The sequence below is a fragment of the Herpailurus yagouaroundi genome, unplaced genomic scaffold, assembly GCF_014898765.1.
Source record: "Herpailurus yagouaroundi ecotype Mexico unplaced genomic scaffold, PumYag 140, whole genome shotgun sequence".
Lineage (NCBI taxonomy): Eukaryota > Metazoa > Chordata > Mammalia > Carnivora > Felidae > Herpailurus > Herpailurus yagouaroundi.
Window position 1 is genome coordinate 68,674,331 of NW_024412395.1, and position 14,942 is coordinate 68,689,272.

Consider the following 14,942-nt stretch of genomic DNA (forward strand, 5'->3'; position numbering starts at 1 on the left):
GTCCCAGGGAGGAGCATGGACTGCATTGCACCTTCCTATCTGAATCTTTGGGGCTTACATTTTCATTACAGATGTCTTCCATTTCTGTTATTAGTGGCTAATAATTGTTATCATTCTGTATCTCCAGCTGCCTTCCCTTGTATGATCTATCTTAGAACAGCTTCAACTGTTGGGAAAATTGTTCACATTGACATTGCTGTTCTACCTTCCTCTGTTTATTACCATTGAATCTGTATTTTTTATTTCACATACATGCAGACAGATCTCTTATGATACCTGTGGCATTTAAGCATAATTGCTTATATGCATAGGCTCTTGGTGTGCCGTCCTTGAATGGTGGTAAATCATATTCTTTGATTCAAAGAAATGCCGTTTGGGTTTTTGGTTTTTTGCCTTGTAAGATAGTCACGTGGTAAGGCATTAATATGAATTAAATATCATTTGAAATGCTTCTTGGTGGCATCAAAATAAAATTCATCAAAGACTTATAAGCATAATTTATATAGACTTATTGGGGCTCCTGGGTGGCTCAGTCTGTTGAGCATCTGACTTCAGCTCAAGTCATGATCCCAAGGTCAGTGAGTTCAAGCCCTGCATCGGGTTCTGTGCCGACAGCTCAGAGCCTGGAGCCTGCCTCAGATTCTGTGTCTCCCTCTGTCTCTGCTCCTCCCCTGCTCACACTCTGTCCCTCTCTGTCTCTCAAAAAAAAAAAAAATAATAAAACATTAAAAAATTTTAAAAATTATATAGAATTATGCTGAATTTCATCTTTAGGGCTTCATATTGTAACAGCCTCACTGGTGTCTTTGCCTACATTGATTTTCAACCAGAATTTTCATCCACATATTTTCTTCTGTTGGGTCTTCATGGCTTTAGTCATGAAAGTATAAAAATGAGAACAAGAACTGCATTACAGCATCAGAGGTGGCTTCAAGCTCTCTTTTCCAAAGTTTGTGGTTACTTTTAACAACTAAGTTTCAGGATGCTGTAATTAAAAAATAATACTGGTAGTAATAGGAATATAACTTTTCTCTTTCTCTTTTTTCCCCCTTAAACATCAATGTTCCCAGTGATCTGTCCTAGTTCACTGCTCTCCTTTTAATTCCTTCTTGAGTGATCCAAAGTTTTAACAGCTCGTTGATGGGAAGGCTCAAATATCGTTAAGTATAATACCAGCCTATGTCCAGCTGGATATTCCGCAGGCACATTGCATGTGTCCTCGGCCTGTCCCCTTAACTACTCCCCATCTTAGTAAATGCCACCATCTTCCATCCAGCTACCGAGCCTAGAAACTTGAGAATTATCTGAAATTGCTTGCTGCCTCACCCCCTTCTTTTTCATCATATTCTATTGATTCTATTTCTTAAATATCTCCCAAATCCATCCCTCTTTCTCCATCCTCAGTGGCCTTGACTTATTCCTTGTTTCTTTTTCTCCAACATTGTTCTAACTAATCTCTCTATTTTCAGTCTCACTCATTTTGAAATTTCTCCCTTAAGTATTGTTTCCAAGGTGATGTTTCTAACATGCAAATCACAATATGTGTCTTCCTTTCATTCAGTATTTTTCAATAAGCATTCTATTTATATTTTGGATGGTTTCGATTTTGTTCAAAGGGATTGGCCTGCATGCAGGATATTCAGCATCTTTGGCCTATCCACAAAACACCTAGAATATCTCCCAATTTTTATGCTAAGCACAAACACCCTCCTCACACACTTCCAAGGGCCCTCTAGACGGTATGCTTACACTCTCCGCTGAAAACCAAAAATAGTTTCCTAAAAGAAACTCCTCCAGGATAATTTTCATTCTCTTTAGCTTGACACGCAAGCTTCTTCAGGATACCTCTTTCTGCTGCTTTTATTTATTTCCCAACAACTGCTCGCATGCAGCCTATGGCCATGCCAGCTCACTTGGGGCTCCCCACACAGGCCACATCTTTTAAGAACTCCGTGCCTTGATCTATGTTGTTCTCTATTTCTGGTCCCTTGCTCAAGACAGTTCTTATCCTTCAAGACTCAGGTATCCCTCTCTGCTTCCCCTTCTTTGCAAATCCCTGCCTAGTTTAGATGGCTCAGTTCTGTGGTTCCACTGTGAATACTTGCTTCATCAAGATCAGCTGTCACCACGTATTTATCCAATTCAGTCGCTGGGTTTTTCTGTTTCACCCACTTAACGGTAAATATAAAGCTTGAAGTGGCTTCCTGTAGCATCGGCTGGATAATCGTTTCACATTCCAAATTTAAAAAGTGCCAATATCCTTACATGAAATACACATGCAAATCATGCACCCACAACCAATTCCTAGGCTATAGCCTAAATCAGTCTGCCACCATTGTAAAATTGCTTTTGTCATGTGGATTTTAAGTTCCACTCTGTTCGTTATCTGTTCTTGTAATTTTTACAAATGATGCTTTAAGTTACTTGTCATCCTGTAAAATTGATGGTCCTGGAAGATACCCCATTGTACACCTGCTCTTTCTCTTCCCTGCAGATCACATCTGGCCACAGCAACTCTTCACATTAATAGGAATCCAGATAAACCAATTTGAGAAAATGACTTCCACATTCAGTTAAAAAAAAAGCAGACAAAAAGTATGTTTTCCTGCATCTTCTTTTACACCTACTACAATCAGACATTTTAAAATTTGTCAAATTCTGATAGAATTTAGTCTCTTACTGTTTTCATTGCATCTTTATTTCTAATAATATTAAATATCTTCCACATATTTGTTGGCCTTTATATTATGGACTCTGTGAATTATCTAGATAGGATTTTGCATATTTTATTTGCTTTTTTCTTATTAATACCTAAGAACTTTCTGTAAGTAAATCTATTAAGCCCTTTCTGTCATGTTAATTACAAAAATTTTCTGGACACCTGGGTGGCACAAGTGGTTAAGCATCCAACTAGATTTTGGCCGGGGTCATGATCTCATGGTTTGTGAGTCTGAGCCCTGCATCGGGCTCTGCCCTGACAGTGCGGAGCCTGCTTGAGATTTTCTCTCTCCCTCCCTCATTCCCTCTCTCTCTGCCCCTCCCTTGTTTGTGCACTCTTCTTTCTCTCAGAATACATTGTTCTAATAAATGTTCTAATGTTAAATATATATATATACATATTTATATATATAACAGTAAATATAAATATATATAAGTATATATATATAATTATAAAACTTTTCCAGTTTGAACATGCATGTAAGGTTTTATAATCTAGATTTAAAATGTCTTTGAGAATCTGATCTTCCAATAGTTTATTATTTATATATTTGTTTTCACTCCCATTCCAAGATTATTAAGCTGCTCAAAATATTTTATTCTAATATATTTAGAGGTTTTTCTTTTCAAATGGAAATATGCAGTTCATTGGGGAAATTTCTTGGTATGAGGATTAGAGAAGGAAACATGCTTTAAAATTATAAATGTATATTGGGTGCCTGGGTGGCAATCATGATCCCAGGGTCATGACCCCAGGGTCAGCGGGTTGAGCCCTACGTTGTCCCCTGCACTGAATGCTGTGTAGCCTGCTTAAGATTCTCTCTCTCTCTACCTCTGTCACTTTTCCCCCACCTGAACTCTTTCCCTAAAATAAAAGAAAAATAAAATAAAATGATAAATGTCTATCAAGTGCCTGTAATATCTTTTAGTAAATGAGAATTTAATTATATGTTAAATTCTAATATAGATACATAGATTCATTTCTGAATACTCTTCTACTGTGGCCAGTAGCTTTTTTTTCTATATTTTTCATCTAATTTTATCTAGTAGAGCCAGTGACCCATCTTTACTCATTTCTGTTTTGAGAGGGATTCCTCATCATTTTCTTGCATATTTTTTATTCCAATGAACTTTAGAATGATTTTGTCATGTTCCACGTTTTTAAGATTCTATAGGGATTTTGAGTGGGGTTGTAATTAATTTAGACATGAATTTAGGAAAAACAATTACATTTCTCAAATACTGAGCTTCTCTATGTCAGAATAAGTCACATTGATTCCCATTTTAACCTTATTTTACATATCTTAGTCAAATGTTATAGTTTTTCTAGTCAGGTTCAACAAATTTATCATCAGGTTTAGTTTTTAGTGTTATATGCTGTTATTGCCATTGGAGATAGAATCATTTATTTTTTTGTGTGTTTCCTATCCAGTAATACTAACAGAAACAGTAACAATAATACATAGTAATAATTATATATACTTCACACTAGTAAATCAAGTATTAATACTCTCTAAATGTATTTCCAATTACACAGTATATAATTTATCATCATTCAATGAATATATTTTGGATAAACACAAATACCAGGCAATATGTTAGATCCTTATAAACAGCCCCTGCCCTTGTAACAATGAATAGAGAAGACTGACACTAACTGAATAATCATACAACTGTATAAAGCATTGTAGTTGTGCTACAAGGAAAAGTACAGAGTGCCAAGAGAATTTATAACAGGGACTTTATTTAACCAGGGTGATAGTGAAGGGTGAGGATGTATCTAAACAGAATCTAAAAGATGAGTACAAGTAAACTGAGGAGAAGGAATACATATCCAATTAGATTTTGACAGGCTGGGGAATCAGCCTTTCAGGAAATGGACATAAATCCATTGTGTGTGGAGCAGAGAGTAAGGCTGATAGTGGCAACATGAAGCTTCAAAAGTCAGGTGTCAGGTCATGGAAGAGTCTCAGAGTTTAAGGATTTTTATCTTTATCCTAAAAGTTTCTACTAAAGTTTTTTTAAGGGGTGTGTGTGTGTGTGTGTGCATGCACGCATGCACGTTGGAAGGAGCAAGGGAGAATGAAGTGACATATTCAGATCAGTATTTCAAATTGACCATTCTGGCTTTTTGGGAAGAATGGATCAGAAAAACACAACAATGAATACCTGAAAACCTATTGGAAGGCTACTGAAGGAGCCCAGGTGAGAGATCATGATAATGTGGACTAGCATAGTGGCAGGGGACGCAGAGAGAATATGGTTTTAAGAAACATTAGGCTGACTTAAAAAAAATACAAAAGCACCAGTTATTTTACTCAAAATGAATTTATTTGGAAATAGCAGAGGAATTGCAATTCGGAACCAGCAAACTACTGTGAACCCATAAGCCATAGCAAGTCTGGAGTCTTGTTTTTATAGCCGAAGGGAGGAAGCTGGGAGGGACTGTTTCACTGAATTCTCATTGGTTGTGCTGTTGCTAGGCAAAGAGAAATTTTTCCTTCCACCTGCTGGGGTACATAAATTATGCTTCTTTCCTGCTGGGAAATTCAAGATATACTTCTTACAACAAGTGGTAGTTTGTAAGAGCTCTCCCTTCAGGGCTTCCCAACTCTGTTATAAATTAAGTTTCCTTTATTTTCACAAGGCAAAATTGAAAATACTTAGCAATGCCAGAATTCTGGCTTGGTGAGGGAGGGAGGTGACAAGAACAACTCCCAGGTTTCTAGCCTGACTAAATGGATGGATGGTGAGGCTATTGTCTGACATAGGGAACACAGAATATAAAACCAGCTTTGAGATAGAAATATCAAGAATTTTTTTTTAAGATGCTGAGCTACAAGTACTTCTGAACACTGAATGAAGATGGTGAGTTAAACATTTATGTACGCATTTCTCAAACTCCAAGGGATTTGTGCTGTGTATATGCATTTTGGAGCTACTGACACATGGTAATTAAAACTGTGGGCATAGATAATGGCCAGTGATGACCGAATATTGTGTGTGAAGGTAAAGAGAAAAAGACTGATCCTTGGGGAATGCCAACAATTAAATTTGGATAAAATGATGCAAAATGGGAAGAAAAGCTGTTCTTGGGTAATCCAGCCATTTGATTAAAAAAAAAATCAGCTTATGGACATGCCTTGTGCTCCACAGGCTTTTGGTTGTCATGTGGTATCATTGCCTTGGTTCCATTGTTGGAACTCTGCCCTCAAAATTACCTTTTAAGAGATTATTCTTAGTCTTTCCTGAAATCTTCATAATTTCAAAGAAAAATGTTATTTTAAGATGCTCTTTTCCATGGTGGGATAGGGACTCTGAGGTAGTTCTAATCAGTGTTCTTTTTCTCCTCCAGGATTTTCTTGCATCTGCTTTCTGCCATATAACACCACTCTATTGAGAAGGAATTTTGACTATAATTTCTCTGAATCTCTTTTCAATTGGGAATAAATTATTCAACTTGGCCATAATTTAACACATTTTATGAGTTTGGGACTTTTTCAGCATTCTTTATGCTTTCTTTGCTATTTTTTTTTTCATTTCTGTTAATTAGACAAATTTTCACTTGTATTTTTAATAAATTAATATTAAATTAATGTCACCATCCTCCCTAGCTATAGATTAGTTCACTTTTGATCATGTAGAGTTTGAAATATCATTTAGAAAGGTAAAGAGGTCCATGAGTCTAGTGGGACCTATCGATCTAGAACTCAGGCAAGTAATTTGAGGGCTTTTGGAATTGTCTGGGGCAAACTTTTATTCCTGAGCTCCAAATAAGAGCTGGTATTTCTATAGCTAGAGATTATTTAGTGTTTTTGACTTAAGAGAATCACCACATATTTCTGGTTTATCTATCTAAACTTGTACAAGCTTTATAGGTTGGATTTGAAGGAAGTTTTAATACAAACAAAACTCACAAATGTCCTTAGGTATATAAATATTCAAATGTAAGATGTAGAGCTCAAATAATAACCAACTTGGGGAAAAATAAAGTTGTGAAATAAATACTGAAAATAAAACTCTGAAAACATTTAGGCTAAATTCATATGTGTTATACTTTGAAACAGACATTTTATTATCACAGTTTATTCAACCATGAAAAACCAGTTGCATTTCTCTTTTTATCAATAATACTACCCGAGATTTTTAAGGGCAAAGACAGTGATAATTAGTGTCGTGTTGCCTTTGTGGGTGATTTTAAAATTGATTTTCATTTCTAAGCCAGTATGTACACAATGGGAGGTATTTGTTGTTTTATCCTTTAAATAAATGGCAAGTAAAGAATACCATAACACTTTACTTTTCATTATTGGAAATAAAATGGATCTAATATGTTCAAAGGAATTTCACAAAACGAAAACCATTGACATGACAAAAGCGTGCATTTAATTTGATGCTTTGCAGAGATACATGACTAAAGTTGCGTGCATGGCTTGTCCTTTGGGATGGTCCCAGCTGTTTATTTTTAAAGAAAAAATAAAAATGGAGCTAACAAATGCATTTAAGGGGGAAAAAAACCTTGAGACACAAGGGCACCTACATGTTCTGGTCTAAGAAACATGCAAGTATCACAAAACATTCCAGATACAGTATGACAGATGAACAATGAAAAGGCACTGGAACAATGCTCCTTCTTTCAGAAATGGGAAGTCTAACAGTTATTTTTTCACAAATGGTATTGGTGAAACCATCTTTATTTTTAAAAAATTTTATAAAAGGAATTTTAGCACCATCATTAGAGGAAAAATAATAATACATTTTAGCCCTGCCTATCTCCAGTCTTGGAATAATAACAGAAGCATAGCACCTTTTAGTATCTAAAATATAAACAAGAATAGTAAGTCCATCCCAGCTTCTAGAGATGAGGTAGCTCATGCTAAGAAATGTTGGGTCACTTTTCCTATGAGAGTTCAAAGGCCAAATGTTCTACTTCCAATCATCACATTTGATTAGAGTCAGCTCCACCACTTGAGTTTCTAAATCTTTTTCTTCATTATAGCCTTCAGGATGATGAGATTGTACATGTGGAAGACTCTCGACTTTGGGTCCTGGACATATGTTTATAAAGTTGTACATGTAAATTATTTTTCATTCAATGTCTTCTTAAACAAGAAAGTGCAAATGTATTCAATGGTATATTCATGGTAACTTCTATCTATATTGATAGACTGAGTCAAGAGGGAAAGGTACCTTCAAATTTGAATGAGGAAAAAGTCTGAACTTACCACCCTTTACAAAAATTTCAGATCACTTTGTTTTCCAGAAATTCCAATGAATGTATAGTATTTAAAAATTCCATTTAATACAGTGAGAAATTGATGGGGTTTTTTTCAAGTTCTCTTTGAAGAGTCCCTATGGTAGTTACACAATCTCTAGACGTGCATGTGGGTTTCAATCACAAGGGTAAAAATTCTGATTTCATTTTTAATTGATAATTTGGGAATGAGAGGTCACAAAAGGGCACTACTTTGTATTTTTCAAACTACAGTCAAGTGAAACAAACATGTGTTGTGGTTTTACATACCCCACTCTTTAAGCTACCTGCCAGGAAGAATTTTCTCATAAATACTAAGCAACTTTGTCATTACATTGAAATAAATTGAAGAAAACGGAGATTCATTTTATTCAATCAGTTTACTTTTTTAAAAGGTGGTCAATGTCATTGGTCGTCTTAAACCTAAACTGCTGTATTGAAAAATATTTTAAATCAATTAAAACTTGAGGATTGTAAGTAAAATAAATATTCTGAAGGATAAGGAGGCCAGGCACTTAAGACCATATATACAATGCTGATGCAGGATCAGCCATTACTTCAAGAGTCTCAGGATCAGCTTCAAACAGTCAAAATTCTTGTGAATGGTGGTGGTCATTGATGGCGGGGGTGGTGCTCATTGTCGATGTATCTTGGCTTGCTTTACACAAAACAAACTGGCCCAATTTCGATGCCAAATTCTTGGTCTGTGCTGCCAACATCCACAGGGGCAAGATCTATGATGGGCAAGCGTGCCACATTCTGTGTTCTATATTCAAAGATGGTCTTGCCCACATTTCCATTTCGTTTCTAGAATTAAATGGTGCAACAGGTTAATAGTATATACAAATTATTCCAAAGATGTTAGGCATAAACTTCCAAGCCAAACTTGATAATGTGAAAGCAATTTCTTTTAGTGCACTACTTGAAATTAAGAGCACTGTTAATATCAAGCTGTACTGGCATAGCTGGAGGCATTTCTTACATACTTTAAATTGAGAAAATCCCTTTTGTTCTTTTGCAGCTTCCCAAATGGTCACTAACAACATAAACTGTGAAAGCCTTTTTTGCTTTTCACAAATGAAATAATTCACCATGAAATATTTTCCTTTTTTATATCTATATATACAAATGGGGAGACATACAAATCAGTGAAAAATACAAGGAGTATCTCAGATTGATTTTCTGTTTTAGAATCCAGGAATTTTAAGCATGTAACTGAGCTGAAATAAAGTGACTTGCAGGAGAACCAAAGTGAGTTTGCAGAAGAGCTGGGTTGAATCCCAAGGATCCAGTCCTTTGTTAATTATCATATTAAAACTTCTACCATGCTTCATGTACTAATACACATTCACATTTATGCTAAAGAGTATAAGTGAAGCTATACTAAGCTTCACTAAGCTATACTATACTATTCACTATAGGTATACTAAGCTATAAAAAGTATAAGTGAAGCTATTATGCATAATCATATACTGGGTAAAATTGCCCCCACTTCTGCCAATGCAGCATTTTTAACAAAATACATTTTTAGTCAACCAGATCAATATATAGATTAAAAGTACTTACAGAGCAAGTATCTTGAAGAACTATGTATCTGAATCTAACATTTCCCTCTGCTTTGATTTCCAAGTCATTTGACCCTTTGAGAACCACAGCTTTCTTGAAGTTTTTGGCTTGATCATCCATGTATCCTACACTGTTTTTACAGATGTAAGTAATGTTCTGGGAAGCTTCTTTTGATAAAAGGCGCAAGAAGGTCATTTGAGTAATGGCTGCATTAGGTGACCGATGGTCTCCATAAACAAACTAGAGAAACAAAGAGTCTTTGTTATAGGAAACACTGAAAGGTTTTAATAAGTGCTGTGTGTGTGTGTGTGTGTGTGTGTGTGTGTGTGTGTCTGCGTGTCTGTGTGCATGTGTGATTTCAGACATCAATTTCGAAGAGTATTACTTTTATTCTTTCATATAACAACATACTCTACCTATATATAAAAATATTTTAAAACTTCTATGAATACTCACAAGGGAGAACCTCTGTCTTTATTACCCCAAACAAAAGGTAATGAAATCAATGACAATTACAACTCACTAGAGAAAATATAAGTATTTTAGAAATCTGCTTCTGTTTAAAAAAATCTTGCATATTGCTTTTTAGCAGTTATACCTGAGCACTAGCTCAATCATGTATCAAAAATAACTCACTGTCCTTATTGCTAATTATAATAAGAATTGGAACTTAATTCTTTAAACCCACTGTTACATACTTACAGGAAATATGAATTACAAGCTTTCTATCAGCTAACAAAAACAGATAATCAAAACAATTTGAAACATAAAGAACCTTCTTTTCTGCTCCTCTTTTAAGCTCTATTTTCACTGCTCCTATTTAAGCCTTTTACATAGTATATTGACTAAATTACATTTCAATTGGGTGTATTTAAATGTTAAAATTTCCTACCCATTAAATAATTGTAGATTCTAGTATATTCTGTACACACTCATTATGTGTGTACACACTCAATATCTCATTATGTTTACTAGTAACATGAATTCTGAGGAAAGGTCAGAAGCAGAGTTGAGAAGAAAGTTTCAGAGTTAGGCTGCCATAAAGAGATCCAGAATGAAATATTCTTATTATAATAGGAAATGGCAAGGCTGGTTGAGAATCTAAATACAGGACCATGAAAGAAACATAAAGGAAAAATATTAATAAATTCATATGCAGTTGACCACAAATAATATGGGTTTGAACTGCATGGGTCCACTTACACATAGAATTTTTTCAACATACACAGTACAGTGCTGTGAATGTATTTTCTCCTCCTCCTGAGTTACATTTTCTTTTCTCTAGCTTACTTTATTGTGAGAATAGAGTATATAATCCATATAACATACAAAATATGTGTTGATCAACTGTTTATGTTATTGGTAAGTCTTCCAGTCAACAGTACGCAATTAGTTGTTAAGTTTTGGGGGACTCAAAAGTTGTATGCAGATTTCTGCCTGCACAGATTTTTGACTGGTTTTTGTCCCTAACCCCTGTGTTGTTCAAGGTTCAAGTGTAATTACAAAGACACCTTAAGTTTAAATAATACTACAAAGCTTACAAAGTGATTTAATTATTAAAAATACTATTACAGTGATTATCTAATATTTATTTATAGCTTATCATGTACCAGATATACACAGAGACTGCAATATATTATCACTTTCACTTTAAAATTGCAAAACTGGGGGCACCTGGGTGGCTCAGTCAGTTAAGTGGCTGACTTCGACTCAGGTCATGATCTCACAGTTTATGAGTTTGAGCCCCAAGTTGGGCTCTGTGCTGACAGCTCAGAGCCTGGAGCCTGCTCCGGATTCTGTGTCTCCCTGTCTCTCTCTCCTCCCTTCCCCAGCTTGTGCTCTCTCTCTCTCTCTCTTTCAAAAATAAATAAACATATAAAAAAATAAAATAAAATAAAATAAAATAAAATAAAATAAAATAAAATAAAATGGCAAAACTGGGGCACCTGGTGGCTCAGTAGGATGAGCAACCAAGTCTTAATTTCGGCTCAGGTTATGATCTTATGGTTCATAAGATCAAGCCCTGTGCTGCGCTGTGAGCATGGAGGGATTCTTTCTCTCTCTCTCTCTCTTCCCTTCCCCGTTCATCCTCTGTGTCTCTCACAAAATAAATAAATAAAACTTTTTTAAAAATGCTAGAACAAGGCCCCAAAAGGTTAAGTGACTTCCTGAGGTCACAATGTCAGCAAGAGATGCAGGTACTTGTCACCAAGGTCTTCTGACACTAAGGATAATCCCTGTCTTTCAACTGAAAGATCCCTTTAGATATACTCCACAATCAGTGTCACATGCATTAAAGGAACTAATATTAAAAATAGTTACTTTTCCACATTCCATGCAAAATTTGTCATGCAAAATTTATGTTAATATAATTTATAGCAAAATTTGTTTATGCAATAATAAATTTGGTCAAAAATAATAGCATAATCCTAAATAAAGAAAGTACAATAAATAATGAAAAGCAAAGAATACAATTTTAAGTAAGCATATTAAATTACCTGAGATCCTCTATTCATATCAAGACCATACCAAATAGGCTTATGGTCAGAAGATTTGCTGGCCCACCAGGTTTTACGAGGCACACTGGATGGGTTTGCTGAAATACATGTTTCTCCTGTTTCCATGTTGCAGTAAACTTTGATTGCATCTTCAGCAGATCCCTGGTTAGGATCAATCCAGTACTCGCCTATTTTCCAAAATAAAAATATTTGCCACATAAAGAGAATTTCAAGCATGATTATGAGTCTCTAGAAGAATTAACAGAGGGTTTGAAAATATGAATTCACTGATTAAGGACTTTTTTAAGAGAGAGTATCTCAGTTAAGAAAATACTCTGCAGTTAAGGAAAAAGTAACTGGTACACATTTGAGTCCTTTCTACACAGGAAGCACTGTTCTAAGGCACTTTGCCAAATCATGTGCTAAAGGCTCAACATATACATGGGAAGGAAATATCATAATCCTCATTTTATAAATGAGAAACCTCTACCAAAAAGAGATAATCCGCCATAATTAAGTGGCTTTGCCAAAATGGATGTGTTCTCATGAAATTTATAAGGATAATATTTTAAAGCAAACTATAATTGGAATGTAATAAAATAACATATTGTCAAAACTATGAATAAAATAAGTAAATGAGTTGAAATACAATTAGAATGCTATAAATTATCTCTGTAACTACATGAAAATGGATCAATAGAAAATGTCCTCTTTTGTAATACTTATCATCTTATCTTATAATTTTTCATGTCACTGACTGTCCCCACCACTAACGCATAAATTCTGTGATGTTTGCCATTTTGCCTTTTGTGTCTGTCTCTAAGTAGAGAGTCAATCAAATATTTTGGGATGCAGTCGAGAACACAATGGGAAATAATGGACTTTGCTCAAACGGGCACGTGTGTACTCACCACTCTGCTTTGCAGAATGGCAAAGCTTTAAATCATCACAAGTCCGGGCTGGATGCTTTTTAGAGCCATCAGGGCTGCGCATAGTTTCAATCTGACTACTGAGTGACTTCAGGGTAGCATGGACCCCTGGGTCAGTTTTGTTTTTGTCATCAGGAGCCGCCTGATCTTCAGTAAACTCTGGAAGTGGATCTGGCATGCTCTCATCGTAGTGACCCATGATATCCCCAAGAGCAGCGGTAAGGTGGCCGGGGGGACCCGGGGGACCAGGTGGACCAGGCTCACCAGGAGGACCCTAATTTTTAAAAAACATCAGAAATACAGTTAATATGTTTTTTTGGTTTTTGTTTTTCAGCTGGACACAATGGCACTGATGGGACTTGGTGCATAGGGAGTTACACAGCTATACTGCAGTCTGATGGCACTGACCGATCTATGACCTCATGACCTTTTAATAAAACTAGATGGCTCTGGCCTGCCAACCTCTAACTTCCTAAGGATGAGAAATGATGTGTAACTTTTATCAGACAACATTATCTGCAAGTCAGCATCTGAGATCAATAAAAGTCAAAGTGCAAAACATTTGCTCTTAAAGATAACAATATATTTTGTGTTAAGAATGTATAGATATGTATATTCATTTCCACACTATTTGGGGCAAAGCACAACTAAAACGTTTTAAAAGGATTTATGGACACAAACTGGAAAAGGAGATGTAAAAGAGTTGTGGGTGCTAGTTCTTTAAGACCTCACATCTCTATCAAGGACATACCCACAAGAAACACTCAGAGAAGAATTCTCCCCGTCTACCAATTACAGGGGAAAGTATAGAAAGTCTTTTTATGTGCATTAATTGGTGTGTAGATCAAAATCCTCTGTACTAAACAAAACTGGAGGAAGTTCTCCTTAGCCTTTTTACCAACAAAAGTAAACAGCTCTCTCTTTCTCTCTCTCTCTCTTTTTTTTTTTTTGTAATTTTTTTTTTTTTGCCAAACAAGAACTATTGGAATAGTAGGGAGATAAGCACAAAAAGTTTCAGGGGCTTGGAAGTGGATCCTCGCCATCAATCTTTTATGCAATTTCCCAAGGAAGAGCTCAGTGACTTGAGAGAATCAGCTGACAACCGGAAGAGATGTGGCATCCATGTCTCCTGTGGGGAGCACAGTCCTGGCAGTCAGAGGGCTGGAGCTCTGAACTTGCCATGCCACTCGTCAAGTGGCTCTGGACAAGTTGCTTCACCCTTCAGTGCCAACCCTGCTTCATCCTCAACAGACTGATAAACCGGTTTTTCTTTCTTTTTTTTTTCCCCCAGTAAGGTCATATCATGATTCTATGCATTCCTTCTGATAATGAGGGGAAGAGTTTTTTGTTTTTTTTGTTGTTTGTTTGTTTGTTTGCTGTTTTTTTTATTAAGGACTGCTGACCCACAGAATAAAGTCAAACAAGAGCCACATAAGTCAGAGGTATTCCAAATCTGTAGCTGTTCTCCATGCACAGAGAAATAAATAGGAAATATTCCTCTTGACCATAGAAAAAATAAGGCTATTCCATTCATATAATAAATAATAAATATTTAATTTAATGATAATACCAGTAAAAGGAAGAGACAGGATAAGGAAGGAAAGGTAAATAAGACCAGAGAGGAAGAAACACCAGAGAGGGATGCAAAACTCATATACATACATGCACACACATATACATGCGCATGGCAGATATATGAGGATGTTTCCCAAATTCCTGCTGTTTCCCAACTTCATATTGTTGGAAATTTTCTCAAAAAAGTTTTAATTTAGGGGCGCCTGGGTGGCGCAGTCGGTTGAGCGTCCGACTTCAGCCAGGTCACGATCTCGCGGTCTGTGAGTTTGAGCCCCGCGTCGGGCTCTGAGCTGATGGCTCAGAGCCTGGAGCCTGTTTCCGATTCTGTGTCTCCCTCTCTCTCTGCCCCTCCCCCGTTCATGCTCTGTCTCTCTCTGTCCCAAAAATAAATAAACGTTGAAA

General features: G+C 36.0%; 1 protein-coding gene across 1 annotated transcript in view; it reads right to left on the minus strand.

Annotated features, from left to right (window-relative positions):
* Positions 1 to 7,081: 7,081 nt before the first annotated feature.
* COL5A2 (collagen type V alpha 2 chain) overlaps positions 7,082 to 14,942 on the minus strand; it is a 150,752-nt gene continuing 142,891 nt past the window's right edge. Inside the window, exons 48-51 of the mRNA XM_040474672.1 lie at positions 12,948 to 13,239; positions 12,037 to 12,224; positions 9,539 to 9,778; positions 7,082 to 8,779 (exon numbers count right to left, since the gene is read on the minus strand). Coding sequence (XP_040330606.1) covers positions 8,633 to 8,779; positions 9,539 to 9,778; positions 12,037 to 12,224; positions 12,948 to 13,239 — 867 coding nt within the window. The 3' untranslated portion in view covers positions 7,082 to 8,632. The remainder of the gene's footprint in view (positions 8,780 to 9,538; positions 9,779 to 12,036; positions 12,225 to 12,947; positions 13,240 to 14,942) is intronic.